At 54.9% G+C, this 22,142-nt stretch overlaps 1 protein-coding gene across 3 annotated transcripts; it reads left to right on the top strand.

The window, feature by feature from the left end:
• Positions 1 to 1,402: 1,402 nt before the first annotated feature.
• PKM (pyruvate kinase M1/2) lies at positions 1,403 to 22,142 on the top strand. 3 transcript variants are annotated; one of them, XM_071568518.1, is made up of 12 exons: positions 1,424 to 1,512; positions 7,853 to 7,912; positions 8,122 to 8,291; positions 8,635 to 8,726; positions 11,545 to 11,676; positions 11,880 to 12,066; positions 12,857 to 13,127; positions 13,420 to 13,570; positions 14,911 to 15,063; positions 18,043 to 18,209; positions 20,680 to 20,861; positions 21,372 to 22,142. In XM_071568518.1, exons 2-12 carry the CDS (start codon positions 7,872 to 7,874, stop codon positions 21,476 to 21,478), a joined length of 1,653 nt encoding a protein of 550 aa, XP_071424619.1. In that variant the 5' UTR covers positions 1,424 to 1,512; positions 7,853 to 7,871; the 3' UTR covers positions 21,479 to 22,142. The 3 variants fall into 3 exon arrangements, with proteins under 3 accessions (XP_071424620.1, XP_071424619.1, XP_071424618.1); XM_071568517.1 differs by lacking the exon at positions 18,043 to 18,209 and adding an exon at positions 18,585 to 18,751 and having other exon boundaries at positions 1,427 to 1,512; XM_071568519.1 differs by lacking the exons at positions 7,853 to 7,912; positions 18,043 to 18,209 and adding an exon at positions 18,585 to 18,751 and having other exon boundaries at positions 1,403 to 1,512.

The raw sequence follows: 22,142 nt of genomic DNA on the forward strand, positions 1-22,142 counted from the left end.
ACAAGGTACCCTGTGGGGGGTCATGTTGAGTCCCCCCGCAGTGTCCCCATGGCCCAGCACAGGGTCCCCAGTGTCCCCAGTACAGGGGACCATTTAGGCCCCCATATGGCTGTCACAGTGTCCCCAGTGTCCCCAGTCCAGGGTGACTGTTTTGGGTCCCCATATGGCTGTCACAGTGTCCCCACAGCCCAGCACAGGATCCCTCCATGGTCCCACCACAGGAGGGACCATTTTGGGTCCCCAGATGGCTGTCACCTGTTCCCATCTGTTGGGGATCCCAACACTGAATGCCCAGCGTGCCCAGCACAGCAGCTCCAGTGTCCCCAGTACACCATCCCCAGCATCCTCAGTGCAGATCCCCTCATGGTCCCCCACAGCTGTCACGGTGTCCCCACAGCCCAGCACAGGCTCCCCAGTGCCCCAGCACAAGGTCACCAGTATGCCAGTACAGGATCCTGTCATGGTCCCAGTACAGGGTGACAATTTGGGTCCCCCACAGTTGTCACAGTGTCCCCACAGCCCAGCACAGGGGCTGTGTGGCGGGTCCCTCTGTCAGCGGTGTGTCCCCAGTGTCACCACGATCCCAGAGGAGCAGCTGTGATGGTCACTTGTAAAAGGTCCCCACAGTCCTGGGACAGTGTCCCCAACATCCCCAGCCCAGGGCCCTCATGGACTTGGCACAGGGTAGCCCTGTTGGGTCCCCACACAGCTGGCACAGTGTCTCCAGTGTCCCCAACACAGTGTCCCCCCTATCCCCAGCACCTCCAGCCTGGTGTCCCCTGTGTCCCCAGTGCAATGTCCCCGGAATGTCCAGCGCAGTGTCCCCAGCACTGTGTCTGCACGGCCACACCACAGAGCAGCCACGCCGGGTCTCCAATGTCCCCACTGGAGGGTCTCAGCGCCCTTCAACAGCCCCCCAAAGTGCCCAGCTCAGCAAATTCAGAGATCCCTGAGGACCCCCAAGTGGCGAGGGGCAGTCGGAGGGACAGTAAATTGTGACTTGGGGGGATGTGAACTGGTGGTCGGTGTGAATTTGGGGGGATGTGAGTTGGGGGGATATGAGTTGGAGGTCGGTGTGAGTTGGGGGTCAGTGTGAGTTGGAGGAATGTGAGTTGGGTGTCAGTGTGAGTTGGGGGTCAGTGTGAATTTGGGGGGATGTGAACTGAGGGTCGGTGTGAGTTGGGGGTCGGCGTGAGTTGGGGGGCGCCGCCCCTTTAAGAGCAGCGGCTCCTTTAAGGCTGCGGCCACTCTCCGTCCGCGCGCGCGGCTGCTGCGCCGCCTCCTCATTGGCCGGCCGGGCGCGTGCCGTGACTCAGCGCCTCCCCCCGCGCCTTGTGCGTCCGCCGGTGAAAGGAGTGCCGGCGCCCCGCCCTCGCGGGCGGCGGAGGGATCCGCGGGGGGCGGTGCTGCGGCCGGCCGGGATCACCTTGGCGGGGCGCGGGGGCGGCGCGCAGAGCGGCGGCGGCACTCGGTGGGGCAGGACTGGTGCGGTGCGCGGCTGAGCGGCGGCAGGTAACGGCGGCCTGAGGGGCGGCAGGGCGGCCGCGGTGCTACCGCCGTTATCCCCGTTAACCGCCGCCGCGAGAGGGTCCCCTCACACGGCGGCTGAGGGGAGGGGGCGCGCGCCCCATGGGACGGTTGGTGTGGGGGGCTCGCGGTGCCGAGCACGTGGCCGCCGGCGGCCCGGACCCCGCGACCCCACAGCGGGTACCGCCCGCTCCGAAAATCCCCTGCGACCCCCACACCGAGAATTGCCCACTCTGAGCATCCCCTGTGACCCCGCACCGGGAATTGCCTGCTCTGAGCATCCCCTGTGACCCCGCACCGGGAATTGCCTGCTCTGAGCATCCCCTGTGACCCCGCACCGGGAATTGCCTGCTCTGAGCATCCCCTGTGACCCCGCACCGGGAATTGCCTGCTCTGAGCATCCCCTGTGACCCCGCACCGGGAATTGCCTGCTCTGAGCATCCCCTGTGACCCCGCACCGGGAATTGCCTGCTCTGAGCATCCCCTGTGACCCCGCACCGGGAATTGCCTGCTCTGAGCATCCCCTGCGGTCCCGCACCAGGTATCACTCGCTCCGAGCATCCCCTGCGCCCCCGCGCCGGGAATTGCCCACATCTGCGAAACCCCGCTCCGACTATCCCCTGCGGTCCCGCTCCGAGCATCCCCCTGGCAATCGGGCGCATCTCGGAGCCCCCGCACCCGGCTGCGCCCGCTCCGTGCCCGGGGCCGTGCGGGGCCGGGCTGGGGCCATGCGGGGAGCGGGGCTAGGCTGGAGCCGTGCGGGGAGAGGGGCCATGCGGGGAGCGGGGCTGGGCCAGAGCCGTGCGGGGAGCGTGGCCATGCGGGGAGCGGGTTTGGGCCAGAGCCGTGCGGGGGAGCGGGGCCGGGCCGGGGCCATGCCGGGGAGTGGGGCCGGGCCGCTCGGGAGCTGCTGGCCGGGCTGTGCCGGAGCAGCCGCCGGGAAGAGGCTGAGTCAGACGCGCCCGCTCGGCCCCCCCGTGCCCGCACTCACGTAAGAGCCGGCGGATCCCGAGCGGCTGCGGCTCAAATCAGTGTCCGGCTCGCTGCGCTCGCCAGTGATGCTGCAGCCTCTGCCCACCCCTCCCCGCCAGGAGAAGGCCCCTTCTGAATTAATCTTCCGCCGTAATTGTGCCTGCTTAAACACGTCCAGTTGATTTGGACAGTCTCTTGAACTGTGAAAACCTCTGAAACGTGTTTAAACCCTCTTTGCAGGGCTACCAGGGCATGAATAGTGCTTTTGTCGGCGGACAATGGCAATCTCCCGACTGTCTCTTCAGAGCAGTAAAAGTAGACGGCAATCTCTAAAAACCTGCTTTGTCCTGATAGGGCAGCTCGGTATCGCCGAGACCCAGGTTAACAAAAAAATCAGTGTTTTACAGAGGTTTTTTATGATGCTAATGTGTTAACTTTCCTGCTGCTGCACATCATGACTTGCCTTGGCTCGAAGGTAGGATGATAAAGAGGCTTTTTGGTTACTCAGACACCTCCTGGAACTTGTTGTGCAACCAGGAGTGCTTAATTAAAAAAAATCAGTCCAAAGCGCATAATTTCATGCCCGATATCCCGTTTATAAAGCAGAGTTTCGGCTAATTTAGTGCACTTTGGTGGCCTAATGAGCCGGGCTGATGCCGGCGGGTTTCCAGCCCATCAGCGGATTAAGCAGGAGCCTTTTGTGCCGAGGCAGGAAGCGCTGCCGAGAGCCACGTGCTTGAACCGAAGACTTCAGCCTGTGAAACCCTTCCGAGAAACTTCGCTTTCACTAGATAACGACCCTGGGCACTCCGCAGCAGCCTGCTTTTTTTTTTTTATTGCTTACTCCTTTATCCACCAGAAGCTGTAAATATTATTAAAACCTTCATTTCTTGCTGTTAGCCCTTGTGCTCCTCCACCGGCCTTAATTCCCTTTGCACCCGCCAAGCTGATAATTTAATTTGATGGGAACAAGACGTTTCCCAGGCTGGCCGGAGCACGTGCTGGTCCTTTATCTCCCGTTGTTTTCCCAGGGGAAGATGGAGCCGCAGCGTGTGGTGATGGATGGCACGTAGGGAATGGGGCTGCAGTACCGGGGCGCTGCCACGTGCAGCGACCTCCATCCTGGAGGGGGGATGCAGCACAGCCATCTACACTTTCACCTATTCAAATGTTAAAAGCAAGGCCCCAAACTTCGCTTTTATCATGCAAAGCAGGTTTTTACAGCTCGCCTGAAGGCAGCCAGGTGCTTTTTGCCAGGCTGAAAGGCTCCTTGTCCTCTGCCCGGTTAAGCCTGTAGGTGTGTCCTACAAATACCCTCGAGATAAGTCTTTCTCGTCACCAGACATCCGATGCTTGTCCGTTCCTCGCTTATTTTCTTAGTTAAGCCTCCTCTATGCGTTTGCCTTGCAGGGAGGCTGAGCCAGGGCTGAACCATCAGCACACGGGGAAAGTGCTGCTGTCTCCCGGTGCTGGCTGGGCCTGACCTTCCTTTTGCACTGCCAAAGAGCCGGAGAGGCACCCCGGTTGTGGGGCTCTCCTCCCGTGGATCCCCGGCTCCCTTGGGCCTGCCGGAAGCAGGTGGTGGCTCCTGGGTCCCTTCCAGGCTTGCAGGAAAGGGGTGGAATTTTGGGGTGGCCATTTTGTACTTACATAACCTGGTGCTGTCCCCCCTCCCGGCGGAGGGGGTGCCAGGCAGAGCTGCATTTCTCTGTGCTTAAGTGTCTGTAGCCTCTGGGATGAACGAAGCCGATGTTTTTGTAGGCTTTTTTTGGGAATCTGAAGGCCTGCCTAGTTTCATAGCCCTGCCCTAAACACTAACTCAAACCATTTCTGCCTCTGGCCGGGGACTCTGGGAATGAGCAGCGTCGTTCTGCAGCACCAGGGAGGTTGTGTAAGTGAGGCTGAGCAATAAATCCCGAATCATCACCCCCAGCCCCCCCCCCCCCCCCCCGCCGCTGCAGTTCCTCCAGGCAGTGACACAGCTCTGCCGGTGTGGCCTGGGGACAGGCCCTGCTGGAGTTTCCACTTCCCGTTGTCCGCGATAACAGCGGAGACTTGGCCCAGGGTGGGGTTTGCCGGGGTGGGGGTTGCTCCTCCTTTCTCCATCCCCAAGGGCACACCCGGAGGTGCCGTGATTTTAGGCTTTCTAGGCTTTCTGGGCTGCCCCGTGGGATGAGCTGGCTGGAGTTTAGTCACCTGGCTACTGCTCAACCGGTCCTGACCTCAAACGGCTCCTTCTGGAATATTCAGGAACTGGGGAGGTTCCAGACAGCACTGGGACGCCCTGCCTGAAGCACAGGCAGCCCAAGTAATAAACTTGGGAATTTAATCCTTATTCCCTGAACAAGGAATTCAGGTTTATTCAATGCTGGAAGCATTCAGGCTGTGTAGGGTATTGCTTACCCCCCTTCCTCGCTCAGCCCAGACTGAGTGCTCTGTGTTTTCAGGTGTCCTTGAAGCCCTTGCTCCTGTGTTTGATTTTAAAAAAAGCAGAGTGGTGGGAAATGCCAGACATTCCTGTTATAAATACGGGACTGGTCATTCCAGTAGAATTCAATCGTCGCCTTGTAAATGCTCAGTGATGGAAGGCAGGAGGGAGTGTTAAAAAGTGAATTTTGGTGGTGGCAGGCACGGTGCTCTGGGCAGATGGGTGTTTGGGACGCTTTTTGGCTCCTGCGTTTCTGCTCTCGCCCCTGGACAAGGTCGTGGTGTCTGGTTAATTTTTCTGAGCTCACTGAACTGCTGGGAAGGGGGTTCTGACTGGAAAGCAAACTTTTGCTTTCCCTTTATAATGACTTTAGAGGGGTTAAATTTATATTTGCAAATTACTTGAGTGGGTGGGGGATTTCCATGAGGCAGGGAGAATTCTCCTGACTGTTGTTCTGAACTCCCAAGTCATGCTGTGGATGCAGTTTTCCCTGTCAGGATCCCGTTGTTCTGTATTCCTCTTGTTCCCAAAAGCTGTGCAGACCTGCCTGCCTGTGCGGGGAGGTGATTTCTCAGCAAAGGCTTGTTGATTTTGGCATCCAGAGCAGCCGGCGCTGCTGTGCAGGTGTCGGAGGATGCAGCAGCAAGTGTTAGAGGGCTGAAACAACAGTGTTGTAGGGCTGACCAGAGGGTTTTCCTATAATAATGAGACTTTGTTGGGCTTTTCATGTGGGCAGACCTTCTTGTAGCGACTCCGGTGAATCAGCAGCTTCTGGCAGGGCTGAGGGAAAAGAGGCTTTGCCAGGTCAAATTATGGTTTAGCGTGGCCTGAGCACCCTGTGCCGCATGGCAGCGGCGATGGTGAGTCAGGGCTGGTGCGCGAGGAGCTGCACGTACGTGAGGAAGGGCTGCGGAGCAGGGGAGGAGCCGCTGCGGCGCCGGGCGGGCACGCTGCTCCTGCTGCCCACCCCAACAGCAGTGCGGGAGCTGAGCTGGTGTGTGCCCCTCACGCTGCTCCTGCTGCCCACCCCAACAGCAGTGCGGGAGCTGAGCTGGTGTGTGTCCCTCACGCGCTGCTCCTGCTGCCCACCCCAACAGCAGTGCGGGAGCTGAGCTGGTGTGTGCCCCTCACGCTGCTCCTGCTGCCCACCCCAACAGCAGTGCGGGAGCTGAGCTGGTGTGTACCCCTCACACGCTGCTCCTGCTGCCCACCCCGACAGCAGTGTCTCTGTGCCAGAACTGAGCTGGTGTGTGCCCCTCACACCACACACGCTGCTCCTGCTGCCCACCCCAACAGCAGTGCGGGAGCTGAGCTGGTGTGTGTCCCTCACGCGCTGCTCCTGCTGCCCACCCCGACAGCAGTGTGGGAGCTGAGCTGGTGTGTGTCCCTCACGCGCTGCTCCTGCTGCCCACCCCAACAGCAGTGCAGGAGCTGAGCTGGTGTGTACCCCTCACACGCTGCTCCTGCTGCCCACCCCGACAGCAGTGTCTCTGTGCCAGAACTGAGCTGGTGTGTGCCCCTCACACCACACACGCTGCTCCTGCTGCCCACCCCAACAGCAGTGCGGGAGCTGAGCTGGTGTGTGTCCCTCACGCGCTGCTCCTGCTGCCCACCCCGACAGCAGTGCAGGAGCTGAGCTGGTGTGTACCCCTCACACGCTGCTCCTGCTGCCCACCCCGACAGCAGTGTCTCTGTGCCAGAACTGAGCTGGTGTGTGCCCCTCACACCACACACGCTGCTACTGCCTCCCACCCCGACACAGCTTGGGGGGCCATCAGTGCCTCTGTGCCAGAACTGAGCTGGTGTGTGCCCCTCACACTGCACACGATGCTCCTGCTGCCCACCCCAACATCAGTGCCTCTGTGCCAGAGCTGAGCCTGCTGAATTGGTGTGTGCCCCTCACACTGCACACGCTGCTCCTACTGCCCACCCTAACACACCTCGGGGGTCCATTAGTGCCTCCGCACCAGAGCTGAGCTGGTGTTTGCCCTTCACACTGCTCTGTGTGTCACTGTGGGGCTTTGCCTGGGGCAGCAGAACCAAAGCCCTGCTCTACCCCTGCCTTAGCTGAGCCACAGCCCACATTTCCTATCAGCTTATCTTATAAAGTGAAGGCAGCTCGTGGCTGCTCTCAATATCCCCCATGTGCCCAGGGGATGGAGTTTGAAGTCAAACCAGTATATGAAGCCAGAACTCGTGGTTTGCCTGTGCCAGTAGCCACCACCTTGCATCGCTCCCTTACCGAGGATTCCAGCCTGGGCAGGTCCAAGAGACAAAGGGCTTGCAGCTGCCACTGTTACCTGAGAACAAAATCATTGCAATTAGAAATGCCATGGGGCACTGGTGCTGCTGGGAAATGAGTGTCCATTCATCCCAGTGGACAGTTAATCTTCAGCTCAGCTTCTTTTTGGGATTGTGGGATGTTCTTTCTGTTTTAGAAGTACTGTAGTCCTGAGGAGCCAAGCAGTCCAAGTTCAGAGACGTTTTTTTAATCCAGACTTAAAAAAAAATAAACAGCTTGAAATTTTGTGGTGGTTTTCTGCTGCCCTGGTTGAGGGGGAGTGCAGGGGCAGGGGAGACTTGCAGCATCTTCAGTCGAAGAGGGGCTTTGAGTGTATTAAATCTTCAGTCTTTTACATGTTCTCTGCCAAGGTGTTGTGTTTAATCAACTCCAGTCTGCTTGCCTGTCCAGGCTTAGAGGCTGGGGTTTAGGCTTAGGCAGACTTTGCTGTGATTAGGTGCTCTGGGCAGAGGATTGCCCGTGTCCAGGCATACCGCAGTCACGCCAGCGCCGAGCTGCCCCGGTCCCAGCTGGGATGGGAAGCGCAGGCGAGGCTTGGAGGAGGAATGAGTGGAGAGCTGGGAGGGAGGAGGCAGAACCTCTGCCTGTGCACTCAAGTGCTTGACTTTTGTTGCGTTGTGTAGCTCCAAGGGAAGACTGGCAATGAAGAGAAGCTATGAAGGGAACATCTGCATAGAAGGCAGGTGAGCTTTGGGTGGTCCATGTGGGGGATGACATGGAAATAGAAATGTGTCTTGCCTGTTAAGACTCTCAAGTAGGAACATAAAGATAGTCTGACCCAGTAGCAGCTTTCTTGTAATCTCCATATTCATCACGTGGGTGTGTTGGTGTCTCTGCTTGCTGGGCAGGTTGGGGTGATTCCCAAACCTGGCACCGCTTCCTTCCCTTGCAGACACAGGAATCGAGTGACCATGTCAAAGCACCACGATGCAGGGACTGCTTTCATCCAGACCCAGCAGCTCCATGCTGCCATGGCAGACACCTTCCTGGAGCACATGTGCCGCCTGGACATCGACTCGGAGCCCACCATCGCCAGGAACACCGGCATCATCTGCACCATTGGTAGGCGATTCCTGGACTGGGGAGAACCACAGCTGGGTGAAACCTGTTAGGGAAGTTGTGAGAGGGATGCAGCTTTCATCCCTTGCCAGGGTTGAACTTGTGTGGTGAAGGAACATGACTTTCCCTTGTTTGCCTAACCCGTGTTACTGGTGGGAGTGAATCCTGACCCAGGGAAATGGGAATTGCTTGGGTTCTGTGGGCAAGTTAAAACAACCTTTGCTGCTGCAGTGCTGAGCAAGCCTGTATCCAGTTACCTTTTCTTTTCCACATGAAACAGCCTGGTGTGTGTGGGTTACCTCACTATTTTTACAAAGTTAATGTTCAAACTGTTTCCTCCTCCTAGGCCCAGCCTCCCGCTCCGTGGAGAAGCTGAAGGAAATGATTAAATCTGGAATGAATGTTGCCCGTCTCAACTTCTCTCACGGCACCCATGAGGTAAGGGTGGGGTCTGAGTTGATGCAGGCCTGTCCCTCATGGAGAAGGGAAATCCAGTTTCATCCAGACCAGCCTTGGTGTGAGAGCGTGAATAGCTCTGCTTTTGGGAAAAGCACACTGTACACACCGAGCCTGCATAATTGCTGATAACATTAAGTGTTTTCTGGGCCTTTCTGAACACAGGTCAGGTTGGTCCACGCCCTACCCTGCACTGGGGAGCCAGGTAACTGGGATTTGACACTGTGTGCCAACTTCTTCCCCTCACATTCTGCTGCTGCCTGCACAGAGAAGCAGCAGAAACAGAGAACACCTGTCCCTGTTTTGCTGCTGCTGTTTTGCACCTCAGCAGGAGGTCACAGTAGCAGTTGTTCACCTCCCTTGATTCCTTGCTGGGGGTTTGGCAAGCAGGTAATCAATGAATAACCCTGTCTCAGAAGGATCTGTTAGTGATTTGGTGTAATTACTGTGCCCTATGGCAGGAACAGGCTCCTTGGTTTTCTGGCTCATCAGCTGCTCTCCAGTGGCATTCCTGGCACTCAGGAGGGTCGTGGGACATGGTGTGGTGAGCTTAGAAAAATAAGGTCAAAAGAAATCAACACTTTCCATGGCAGACAAGCCCTCACTGCTATAAATAGCTGAGATCCTGAGTGATACTGGAAGAGTTGAGGATCCCATTCCAGGTTGCCTGGAATGCCACCCTGAGCCTTTCTGCTGAGGTTTTTTTTTAACCTTGGCTCCTTTTCAGCTTTCAAAATGTCACCCAGTAGCAGCTGAAGGTGGCTCTGCTTACTGACCCATGAGCCTCGTGCTGTGTAACAGCTTGGCCTCTCACCCTCGTGGCCTTTAAAGGGCACAGGGCAGTGTCAGAATTGACTTAACTGTGAGCAGCCATCAGACCTTGACTAAACACCTTGGGGGACAGTGTGCAGGGCCTGCAGCTGGGGAATCTGCTTGGGGAAAGGGGTAGTGTGCAGTGACTGCCTCCTGGTCTCAAATCCTGGCTCTCAGGCCGGGTGACACATCAGGGAATTGGTGACTAGGCAGAAAATGGGAATTTTCACACCATTACTGTCCAGCAGAGTGAGTGGCTACTGCGGTCTGTGAGCCTGTTGGCTGAGGTTGAGGACAGGGAGTGTGGCTTTGGGTGAGGTCTGATTGCACATTTCACACAGATGGGGTTGGGTTACTGCGGGCTCTGGTCTGACTGTCACCGTCAGCCATAGCCAGTCCTGTTTGTGTCCCCTCCTGGTTCTTCACTTTCCAGTGAAGCCCCAAAGATTTTGTCTCTTGTGAGTGCTTCAGTTCTTGTGTCCACCTTGAAGTATTTAATGGGGCTTCAGCTTTGGCAGAGGTGCTTTGGCACCCACCTGCCCCTTTTACATTGAACACAAATGGCTTTTGCTTCCAGCATTCCTGTTCTGCATACATAACTCTTGAGGAAGTGAGGCTCAGCCAGTCCTTGATAGCAAACTAAAATGGAAAAGTCCAGATGACTGGGAACAGATAAGTTTAATGGCAGTGTTTGGGCAAGTTTTCTGTGCTGCATCCCAGGCTGTGGTGCCCACAAGGGTTGGGGCTGCCTCAGTCCCAGCTTGCACACTCAGTCAATAAACTGAGTCATTTTCCTGCCCTGAGGAGTTATCAGCTGTTGGGTATCTCTGGCCAAGGGCACAGATGTGAACTTTAGCACGGCTTCTTCCAGCCTCACCTTCCTGGTGCTGGATTATTGTTCCTGAGACACCTGGGTTGGTGTGCAGGCCTTGTGTTGAGGAGTGTGAGTGGCACGAGGGAGCCTCTAGCTGAGTTCCAGGTGAGACAGGTCAAAGGGAGACAGGTATTCCAGGCGAGGCAGGTCAAACTCTGTCAGTGGATGGGCACAGAGAGGGGAAAGGGTATTTCTTATCTATGAAAGTCAGTCAAGTGTTACACAACTCTTACTAGTTGTAAGTAGTTCAGGTTATCTCTTAATGTTGTTTAAACAAGTAAAGTAAACTGATCTGCTGGTCATCTGAAGCACATTTGAGAGATTGGGATGGGAGTTTTCCCACAAAACTGTCCTGAAACTGGCAGCATTAGTGGAATGTTCTCACAGGTGGGGGTTTGGAAGCCATGTGTGTGGTGCTGGAGCATTGGACTCCTGCTGTGATTGCTTTGGCTCCCAGTAAAATGTAAATATTTACATGGGTAACATCCTCTTAGTAAATTCTTTATCATTTAGGGAGATTGAAGCCAAAGAGTGAAAAGCTTGTCCACCTGCAGCACTGATGGTTTTCCAGTGGAGTGTGTGTGGGAGCTGCAGTGCAGGGAATGGGGAATGGCATCTTTCCTTCCTGCTCTGAGGGAAGGAGGAGCACTGCCATGTGTGATAGAGCCTCAGCAGTGACATTGTTTGCCATTCTGGTGCCTTTCCAGCTGCTGATGTTCTGCTGTGTGGAACAGGCAGTTGTTCAGCAAAGCTTTTGGAAACATCGCTCCTGAAGGCCTGTTGGACCCTGAGCCACCTTCAAACAGCAAATGTGTGTGTCCTGATGGAAAATCACTTCAGCTGGGCCCTTGGGCTGTCTCCTTGAGTTGTCCTTCTGGAATTGGAGCTGAAGGCACAGCCATATAACTTCCAGACTCCACTTTCATGACAGGAAGGCCTTATCCTTATGCTCTGCTTTTCTGGAAGCTTAGTCTGGGTTAAATTTTGAAGGTAGAACTGAAACTGAGCATCATTTAAGAGCAGAGCTCAGCTTGGACAGTGTCTGGGATGCTGTTTCCCAAAAGCAGTGGAGTAGAAACAGTCTGAACATTCCCATCTTTTTTTCCTTGCCAGTATCATGAGGGCACAATCAAGAACGTGCGAGAAGCCACAGAGAGCTTTGCCTCTGATCCCATCACCTACAGACCTGTGGCTATTGCACTGGACACCAAGGGACCTGAAATCCGAACTGGACTCATTAAGGGAGTAAGTTGCTCTTTTTTAATCCCACTTATTTCACCTCATGAGACTCGTTATCATGTTAAGCCTGTAGCCTTTTCCAAACAAAAAGTGTCCCAGGAAACAAGGTAACCAACCACCTACCAGAAGTTTGGCTGAACTGCTGCAGGCTGGGAGGTGGCTGTGTGCTATCTTGTCCTGGTTTTGCTGACACACCTTTTGGCACCCAGAGTGGCACAGCAGAAGTGGAGCTGAAAAAGGGGGCACAGCTCAAGGTGACCCTGGACGACGCCTTCATGGAGAACTGCGATGAGAACACGCTGTGGCTGGACTACAAGAATCTCACCAAGGTTGTAGAAGTTGGCAGCAAAATCTACGTGGATGATGGTCTGATTTCTTTGCTGGTTAAGGAGAAAGGTGGGTGATAACCATTCCAGCTACGCCTGCTTGGCATTTCCTTGGAACATGTTTGTGCTTTCCCTCCAGGAAATTTTTTAGCTTGCAATTGTGTATTAAAGAAAGGAGGACATAGTTATTGATGGTACAGTGAGGCACCAACTGAATTTTCTCTAGTTCAAGTGTAGGAATTTTCCGAAAAGAACTTCAGCTGGGTTTCACTGGGCTGGCATCTAAACCCCCTCTTCAAAGGGGGATGTGTAGTGGGGTCATACCAGTGCTCATGGTCAGTGCCTGTTCAGCCAGGCTAATTCATGCTCTTAATGCAGGATTTAACCAGTTTTACACAGCATAGACCCCGAGTTTTGTGGCTGGAGACAAAGCCAGCTTTAACTGGTGATGTACAGGCAAGGTTAGTTCACGACACTCCCCTTATAGTGCTGCCTAAAGTGCTCAAGCGTCTAAACCCTGAACATGTAGGGAGATTGAGGTGAGGCTTTTGGGCTGCCCAGTTTGGTGTTTCAGGGCTCCTGTGAGCAAAAGTGCAACCTGAGAGCCTTTCTGGGGGAAGACAATTCCCACCTCCCACTCAAAACGATCAGCATCTTCTCCAAGAACAGCCTAGAATTGTTCCAAACCAACCTGTTGTGTTCCCAGGGGTGGCCTGGGAGCTTGTGTGGCACACAGGTGCTCTGAAGGGATGTGCTGTGCCTCTTTATCTTGTGTGCTGCTGCTGGAGCTGCCGCTCCCAGGCAGGGAGGGGGTGTAGGAGCTTCCCAGCAAACACTGACCTTGGGAATGTGTGTTTCAGGCAAGGACTATGTCATGACGGAGATCGAGAATGGTGGAATGCTCGGCAGCAAGAAGGGTGTGAACCTGCCCGGTGCCGCTGTCGACCTGCCTGCAGTCTCCGAAAAGGACATTCAGGACCTCAAATTCGGCGTGGAGCAGAATGTGGATATGGTGTTCGCCTCCTTCATCCGCAAAGCCTCTGATGTCCACGCCGTCAGGAAGGTGCTGGGGGAGAAGGGAAAGAACATCAAGATCATCAGCAAGATCGAGAACCACGAGGGTGTGCGCAGGTGAGCCTCGGGCAGGGAACACCTCAGGTTTGTCAGACTGAAATAAATCCACTCACACTCCTTCTTGTAGCCTGAGACAGCTTTGTGTAGCACTGAGTGTGTGCTCTGCCTTGGTCTGGGCTTCCTTCCTCCTTCCTTGGCATTGCAGGAACACAAACAGCCCGTGAAAAGCCCATGTGCCAATGGCATGTTGTGTTCCAGAGCAGTGCCCCTTCCAGAGGACGAGGACAGAGCAGATGGGAAGGTGCTTTGCAGAACAAATGGGGTAACACAGCTCTTGTCTCACTGTCAGGTTTGATGAGATCATGGAGGCCAGCGATGGCATTATGGTGGCCCGCGGTGACCTAGGAATTGAGATCCCGGCGGAAAAGGTCTTCCTTGCCCAGAAGATGATGATTGGGCGCTGCAACAGGGCTGGCAAACCCATCATCTGTGCCACTCAGGTACTGGAAACACACCAGTGGCTCTTCATGGCTGGAATCTGGCTGGGAGAAGAGAATGTTGGGAGCCATTGTGGCTTGGTGGTGTTGATTAGAAAGGAAGATGCCAAGAGCAGAGAGAGTTTGCTCGTAGCTGAGGAGTTTGTGTTGAGGCCCTTCCATGTTTGGGATCCTCCCCAGTGAGGTTACAGGACCTCTCAGGTGCCTGCTGAAGATTTTACACCTCAAAACATTATGAGACAATGAGCCTCTTGGGCTGCCAGTGCATCTGGGTAAAAATGGCACAATTTGCCTTTGCATCTTGGGGCAGCATATCTGTGCCTGACAGGGAAGACTTGCTGTAGTTTCCAGGTGTCTTACAAGATGCACCCACACTGCAGCATCAGAAGGAACTGAGTAAAAGATCCATCTCATTCTGGGAGCAGTGGGGATCATGTGTAGGCACTGGGAGAAGTGGTTTCCTGGCTGTGCTTGCTCTGCACACAGGCTGTGGGAGCAGAATCTCTCTCCAGGCACCAGTCATCAGATGAGATTCTGGATTCCCAGTGATCTGTGGTCCTTCTCTTTCCTGGATTGCTGCAGAAGCGCAGCCGGAACGCTGCCTCAGGCAGTATCCCATGGGAAATGAGTGGTGTTGGCCCAGTGGTGAGATCCAGCTGGGGAAAGCTGAGTGAGACAGGAGAGCTGTCCAGGCTTGGTGGTGTGGAGAGGGATTAGGAAGAGTTTACCTCATGGGAAGTTGTCCTATTTTCCACCGTCTTGAGAATGGAGGCTTAGGAAGGAAGCTGTTGGAGTTGTGTTCTGACTTCACTGCTCTATACATTTTATCTAAAGCATTTGAAATCTTGTGTGGGGTGAAGGCGGAGGTCTTGGCCTTTATGATTTCTAGGTGCAAACTCCTCAAATTTGAGAACATAGGCCTGGATATGAGCTTTCCATAGCTGTGTGCAATGCCTCACTCTGCTCTAAAGAGCTCTGAGTTCCTTGGGCTGAGCCTGGCGCTGAGTTTATTTGGAAAGCTGGAGTGTTGTGTCTGGGATGTTGTGTGGGTTAAATCTCCCTGGAAAAGGAGTAAATATGGAATGGGTATAAAATGGAATGGGTTGTTTTCCCTCACTGGTAAAAGCTTTAAATCAGAACTGGTTTGGGGGCCAAGCTCCTTTCTGTTCTATACCCACAAAGAACCCTTCTTCATGGAGCTCATGGAGAATTCTCCTGGAGTCCTTAGGATGCATCCCACTCTCCGCCCAACCTCTCAAGGGTGTTGAAGCTGCTCTAAAGAAGCAGCAGCCGTTTCCTTTCAGCAGCATCCTGATCCCTGTGGGTTCGTTGTTGTGTTCCAGATGCTGGAGAGCATGATCAAGAAGCCACGGCCGACGCGCGCCGAGGGCAGCGACGTGGCCAACGCGGTGCTGGACGGAGCTGACTGCATCATGCTGTCCGGGGAGACGGCCAAGGGCGACTACCCTCTGGAGGCCGTGCGCATGCAGCACGCGGTGAGTGCCGCCCCGCGCCCAGAATCGGCGTGGCTTTGCCCACACTCTGCTGTGGGTGGGTGTCTGTTGGCCAGACGTGGGCCTGAGGGCCTGGCACCTCACTTTGGGTGCTCCAGGCTGTTGTCAGGCAGAGCTGAGAGCTGCTCTGATGGATAAAACTTCCCATTTCTTTTTGCTTGGGGCCGGGTAAAGGGGGCTTTGCCAATACCTTCATAGAAGATGGAAGTTTCATCCACTGTCCTATTGCAGTGGCATATTAAATGCCTGAAACTTCTGCAAGGTCAAGGAGCTGCTTAAGCAGTTTATCTGTAGATAATGGAAGGTTTTGGCTGACTCCAGCGTGGGAGGGGGTGGGGGCAGCTCCTGAGGCTGATTTACAGCACTGCTGCATCAGCACCTGGTGTGTGCTCGGTGGTGGGGGGTTTGTTGCATGAGTACTGACAGCACCATATTTTTACATGCCTGAACTGCCAGAAACCTCTGCTCTGCTTCAAGTTTCAGATGATAAAAAAGCCTGATGTCAAGTACCTATGAGTGTTGCTGCTTCCCAGTTAGCAGTGCTGTGAATCACAGCAGTGATAACTCTCACCAGTTCTAACTAACCAGTTTTATTTGCAATTCAGGTTTTATAGATTAATCAACTCAGCCAGTGTTGGTTTGCAGTGTGTTACCTAAATACTTTTGTCTCAATATGGAGTGGTGTTTTTTGCACGAGGCAAATGCAAAATATGACTTGATGGTCAGTGGCAGTGGCTGCTCCTTTCCAGGCCAAATGCTAATGGTGCATCTAAAAGCTTTTCCCTCATTTTCCACCCCCTAAATCACAAGGGTTGACTTCCTACCAAGAGTTGGGAACTTGCTGCAGCAAATGTTACCACCTGGGTTTCCATCCTGGCATTCATTCTGTGGCCTGGGCAGGTTGTGTTGTACCTGTAGCCTGAACTCAGGATTTCTTGCACCTGCTCCCCTCTTCCTGCAGACCTGGGAACAGTGGTGTTGGTTCCCCTGGGGAAACACTGAAGGCTTTAACCCTCCATGCAAAAACTGGAACACAGATGCACTTTATTGGTTGTAAGATGCTCCAGGCAGCAAGGTGCCAACTCTGGTGGTAGGAGCATGTCCCAGAACAGCCAGGGTCTTTCCTCTGAGCTGTTTCCCTTGGTGTTAGTCAAGCCCAGCAACAGTGCCCTGAGTAACCATGGTGTGGAGATCTGCAGCATGGCCAGAACAGATGGGTATTTCCATCTGAAGTGGTAAGTTTCCAAAGACTGGGCTGGCTGATTCCTGCTTAGGGGAGTGGTCTTCCTTCCCCTTCCAGTCGTGATCCACACTGGTCTTCAAACACCACCCTGGCCATGCTGTTGGAGGGGACCAGGGTTTAAAGAGCTGCTCCATTTGCCTTCCTCCCACCTACCCTGATATTTCCACCCACACACCAACCCTGTATAGCCATTCCTGCACGAGCAGATCCGGGTGTGGGCTGGATTAAAGGATTGCTGTCCCTCTGCAGCTGCTGCCAAAGCAGGACACGTGTGTTCCCATGTTCATTACACCTGGGGAAGGCAGGCATCCCTCTAAACTTGGGTTTGCACTGTGTTTTACGCAGAGCCTCTGCCTGTGTTCCAGGAGCTGAAGATAACCTGCCTGGCTCCCAGCTCCTGCATCTGGAGGGAGTTTTGAGGCAAACACTCCCATTTTATCTGAAGCCAGCAGTAACAAACTGCTTTGAGACGAGTTGGCACTGGCCTGCTGTTCCGGCCTGCCCCATGTGTCCTGTTATTTTTAGACATAAGATACTTAACTACTTTGGCTTAAACTGGTAACTGAAAGGGATAATTCCCAGCATCACATAAAATAAATCATTAACACTAGAGTAGGAAAATTCTGACTTTTTAACTCCAAAGCTTTCACTATAATGACATGTTGATCTTTAATTAAACACAGACTTGTCATGCTTTGTACAGTGGCTGCTCCCTTTCTGAAATAACTGGATGAAGTTGTCCTTGAGAACATGATCCACCTTTGCATGCTTTCCTAGTCTCTGCAAGCCTTCTTTATTGGGTTGTCAGGGGCTGAGACAGCTTCCTGGATTGGGAGTTGTCTCTAACACGAGTGATTCCCAGGATGCTGGGATGAACAGGTTACTGAACCTGTTACCAATGCTCAGCAGGAACAGAAAGTCCTCAGTTGTGCCTCTGTCTCTCTCATCTGTCATGTCTGGCACTGTACAAACACCTCAACGTCCACCTTGTGACAACCCCATAAGGAAGACTTGTTCCTGTTTATTTCCTTATTACCAAGAGAGAAATTGATATCCCACTTGGGGGTGAAACTGTCTTGTCTCTCAAGTTAAACTAAACCTTTATTGACTCTCAGCTTAAACTAAATCTTCATTTGCTCTCAATTTAAACTAAATCTAACAAAGCTGAGAGGACCAGTGTCCCGCCTTGAGGGCTCATGTTGCAAGTGCATTGATTGCACGTTGGCTCCATGAAAACTATGACAGCAGAGCTCTGTGGTGTTGGGAGAGTACGAAAGGAAGCCACAGAGATTCCCTCTTGAGGAATTGCAGGCAGGACCGTGGGCAGGCTGGTAGGTGGCACAAGAGTCTCAAGGGAGCCATAAACAGCCATGACAAACTGTGGTCTGACTCTGAGCTGGCCTGCTCTGGTTCCTGAAAAGCAGTTTGTGTTTGCCTGCTCTGACAGGACTCCAAAGTACAGTAAGAAGCCACCTTTGGAAAGCCTGCCCAGTGCCCGGGGCCTGGCAATCACACGGTGTGCTGGGTGTTAGTCTGGGTTTACATCCAGCAGACTCACAACCTGAGAGCCAAAACATTTCACAGCTTGATCCTAATACCCTCTTGCATGTATTACTATGATAATTAAGCAAATTAACGTGATCTCATGTTCCTCTGGTATATCTTTCCTTCTTTTCTTTCCTGTTCTCCTCCCTGCCTCCCTCCCCTGGGGCCTGCAGATCGCTCGGGAGGCCGAGGCCGCCATGTTCCATCGTCAGCTCTTCGAGGAGATTTTACGCCTCAATGTTAACCAAAGGGACCCTGCCGATGCCATGGCGGCGGGCGCGGTGGAGGCCTCTTTTAAGTGCTTAGCTGCAGCCCTGCTAGTCCTGACCGAGTCCGGCAGGTAGGGCTCGGAGAGGGGCTCGGCACCGGCCCTTCCACGGCAAAAACACGCTCTGTTCTAACACTGCAGCACCGCCGCGGGCTGAGCTGATGTGCCAGGCAGGGACCCCCCCGCAGGCAGGAGCAGAGCCAGAGCGCCTGGCAGTTGGCATGAGTGTGTCACCTGAGTGTGGGCATGGCAGGGCGAGGTGCTGCCAGCTCGGAAAGGGCCCCTGGGAATCCAGTGATTCCTCTCTGGGCTGTGCTGTTGGGTGGCCGAGCTCAGAGTGGGCCGGCCATGTGGCCGTGGCCCCGTGGCTGGAGCACCTCGCCCTGCGCCGTGCGCGGCGTGGCTGCTGGCAGCGTGTGTCATGCCCAACGCCTGTCGCTCTCGCAGATTGCCCGGGAGGCCGAAGCCGCCATCTTTCACAGGCAGCTGTTTGAGGAGCTGCGCCGCCTGACCCCCCTCAACTGCGACCCCACCGAGGCCGCTGCCGTGGGCGCTGTGGAGGCGTCCTTCAAGTGCTGCAGTGGGGCCATTATTGTGCTCACCAAGTCTGGAAGGTAGGAGGGCACAGGTTCCCCCAGGCCCAGCCTGCTGTGTGACAGGGTGGGGGAAGGAGGATCCCAAAAGCACAGCCTGGAGAGAGCGGTGGAGCCCAGTCCTGGCGGAGTCCCTGGTGCTGCCTGCGGTGGGAGATGGACTCGATCCGTGTGCTCCGAGTTCCTGAGCCTGTCTCTGCCAGCGTGTCACCGCCAGTGCCAGCTCTGCCAGTGGCACCAGCTGGAAGAGTCAAGGAAAAATAAGTGTTGCAGCTTGGCACGAAACCATCGATGTAACAGTGAGGCAGAAGTTCAGGGAATGCAGAATCTGGTTTTTATTTTTTTTTTTTAAATCAAGGCCTTGGCCTTTCAGAGCATCCAAATTACTGGTCCTTTGCTGAACTTTGCAGCCATCAGCCCTACTTGCCTGAGCCCAAGAGGCGAAGAGGGACTGTGTAGCCTGGGATTGTTAGGGAAAGAGAAAGCTTTGGAAATTTCCTTTTCCAGGCTTCCTTGTGCCTGTCTGTGAGTAATCTCTGCACAGGCAGGCGTCTGGCAGGTACCCAGGTGAGCTCAGTGACTGCAGGTGAAAGAGAGGCTGGAGTGGTGTAGTTTGGGATTTCTGTCCAGTAGTGGTGGCAGCTGCCAAGCAGAGGCCTGTTCTTCCAGTTGTGGGACTGCAGCTGGAGCCTCATGGATCAGCTCTTCCACCTAGAGGAACCAGGCTGCCTCTTCCCAGTGCACGTCCGACCATAAGTCTCGGGTTGCTTTCTGGAAGAAAACCAGGATTTCTCGCCCTGGACTTACACCAAAGCAGTAGAATGGCAGCAGAGGTGTGGTGGTGTGTGCTGGGCACGATCTGCCTGAAGATTTGGACCATTGGTGGTGAACCCTTCTGATTTTACAGCTTTAAGTGATTTGAAGCAGCCACTTTGTGCAGAGATAGATGAGGGAACCAACCATAAGTACAGAGTTCTGAATACCCTCGTGCTTCTAATCTATCTTGATGTCGAGAGTTCTAGTCTTACACTTGACCTTTTTAAAGAGATCTGAACTCTGATCTTTGAATATTTTTAGCTGTGGATTCAGTTAACCCTTTGAGTACCTGGATGTCCTGGAGGCAGCTCGGACAGCATGGGAAGGATTGTCTGAGAGCTGGCACGTGTGGTTGGGTGCTTGGAGCATCTGCTGCTGCCTGCTTTAAACAGCAAACTTTGCAGCTGAGCGTGGCTGAGCTTGGCTCCACTTAACAAGGCTGCAAAAGTGAGTGGAGATGCTGGCATGGCCCTCAGAAGGATTGAGCTGCCAGTGCCATGGCCTTGCAGCTTGAACCTGTGTTAGTAGGTGTGCTGAGGGAAGGGGAAGCCGTAGTCCCACCCAGGGGGTGCTGCTGCTATATTAAGGCATTTTAAAGCATTTTAGGGACCCTCTGCCCTCCTTCCCAGTATGAATGTTGGGCTCTGTTGCATTTGCTTCCTGTTGTGTGCAGGAGCAGAGCTCTGTGGGGAGGAACTGGCCTGTTGCTGCTTCAGCAGGTGGCTGGGAGGGAGATGGCTTCCTCCTTGGCACACTTTGGCTGGCACCGGCTCTTTCCATCCCAGAAACCGGGAGCTCCTCAAAACAGAGGGCACTTGCAGGGACCCCTGTTGGGAGGCCAAGGCCTGCTTACAGAGCAGGAATAAATGGCATCTTGCCAGCTTAACATAGCAACAGATACAAGGAAAGGCTTGTTTGGGGACCAAACACCCCAATGGCACTTGCTAAACTGGGAGGTGAGGTGGTGTCTGCCCAGTTGCCTAACTGGGAATTTGTCCACAGTTGGTGAGTGGCTCTTGCTGCCATCTCCATGCAGAGATGGTCACCTGCGTGGGCATCCCTCGTGTCCCCACCGGGGTTCTGGGGAGCCCTCGTGGGTCGCTCGTGTCCCCACCGGCTGCGTTTCCCCGCAGGTCGGCACACCTGGTGTCGCGGTACCGCCCGCGCGCCCCCATCATCGCCATCACCCGCAACGAGCAGACGGCGCGCCAGGCACACCTGTACCGCGGCATCTTCCCCGTGCTCTGCAAGGACCCCGCCCAGGACGCCTGGGCTGAGGACGTGGATCTGCGCGTCACCCTGGGCATGAATGTCGGTGAGTGGCCCCGAGCGCCCACGGGGCCTTTGGGGGTGACCTGTGGGCTGTGACAGTGAGAGGAACCGGCTGCCTGTGTGGTAACCGGATCCCATTGGGAAACAGGCGGGGGTTGCGTGAGCTGAGCCGCATCCGATGGGGAAGTGGGGCAGTGGGTTTGTCACGGCTGCCCTAGAATGGGTTCCTACAGAAGACCAGGTTGGTTTGAAGGTGGTGAGTGTTGGAACTGTGGCACTCAGCACTCTGAAAGACAAGGGAAGCCTGGAGCAGCGTGACTGTTCTCCAGCTCCTCCGAATCCTGTGTTACGGAATTCCAGGCTGTGTGTAGCAGAGCCCCCCAGAGCACATGGGTGGGCAGCAGGAAGGGTGGGTTTGATACCCACCAGGAGCAAGGACTGCCGAGGGGCAGGGAACCTCAATGACTCAGGGAGTGGGTGACAAGCACTGTTCTCTCCACAGTGAGGGGACAGGGCAGGACCTGGGCTCTGACCCCTCCCTCTTCTCTCCCAGGCAAAGCGCGTGGGTTCTTCAAGAGCGGCGACCTGGTCATCGTGCTGACGGGCTGGCGCCCTGGCTCCGGCTACACCAACACCATGCGCGTGGTGCCCGTCCCCTGAGCGCCACGCTCGGCCTTCCCTCCCCCTGCCCACCTCCCTGCCCTGCCCACCTCCCGGCCCCTCTCCCCTTGCATTAGACCAGCCATCGCTTGCGCTGTTCTCCTTGTCCCTAGAGTGGATGTAGGTTGCTAAACATCACCCAGTGCAGCAGCAGCAGGGGCAAGAGACCTTAAATCACTAAAAGAAATATACTTGAAGTGTTTAGTTTTTTAAAAAACCTCTCCCCCGTAGTTCAGTCCTGCCTTGATGTGTTTTGGAGTCGGCGTAGGAGGGTCCTGTGTGTGGCCAGGACTCCTCTTTCCTGGTGACTGTCCTCAGGGTGTGAAATGTCCCTTTCCCGGCCGTGCTTTGGGTGTTGGGGAAGGGAGAGGCGATTTGTGGTCAGCGGTGCCACCAGACCCCTCCTCGCTCGAGGCAAGCTGCTCCTCACCCCCTCCTGGGGGACCACCCCTGCCCGGGCCGAGTCCACCCCCCTCTGGTGATTTTGGGATGGGGCAGGAGGAGGGTGTTGGCTCCATGCAAGAGCTTCCCGTGCTCCCCTTGCAGCGTTGTCTCCTGTGTTAGTCGTGTCCCCCCACCACCCCAGAGCCCCCCCTCACCCAGCACTCCAAGGGCCCTGGGGCGGGAGAGCACAACTGTTCATCAATAAAGAGAAGCTGAAGCA

Source organism: Pithys albifrons, chromosome 13, assembly GCF_047495875.1.
Source record: "Pithys albifrons albifrons isolate INPA30051 chromosome 13, PitAlb_v1, whole genome shotgun sequence".
Taxonomy (NCBI): Eukaryota; Metazoa; Chordata; class Aves; order Passeriformes; family Thamnophilidae; genus Pithys; species Pithys albifrons.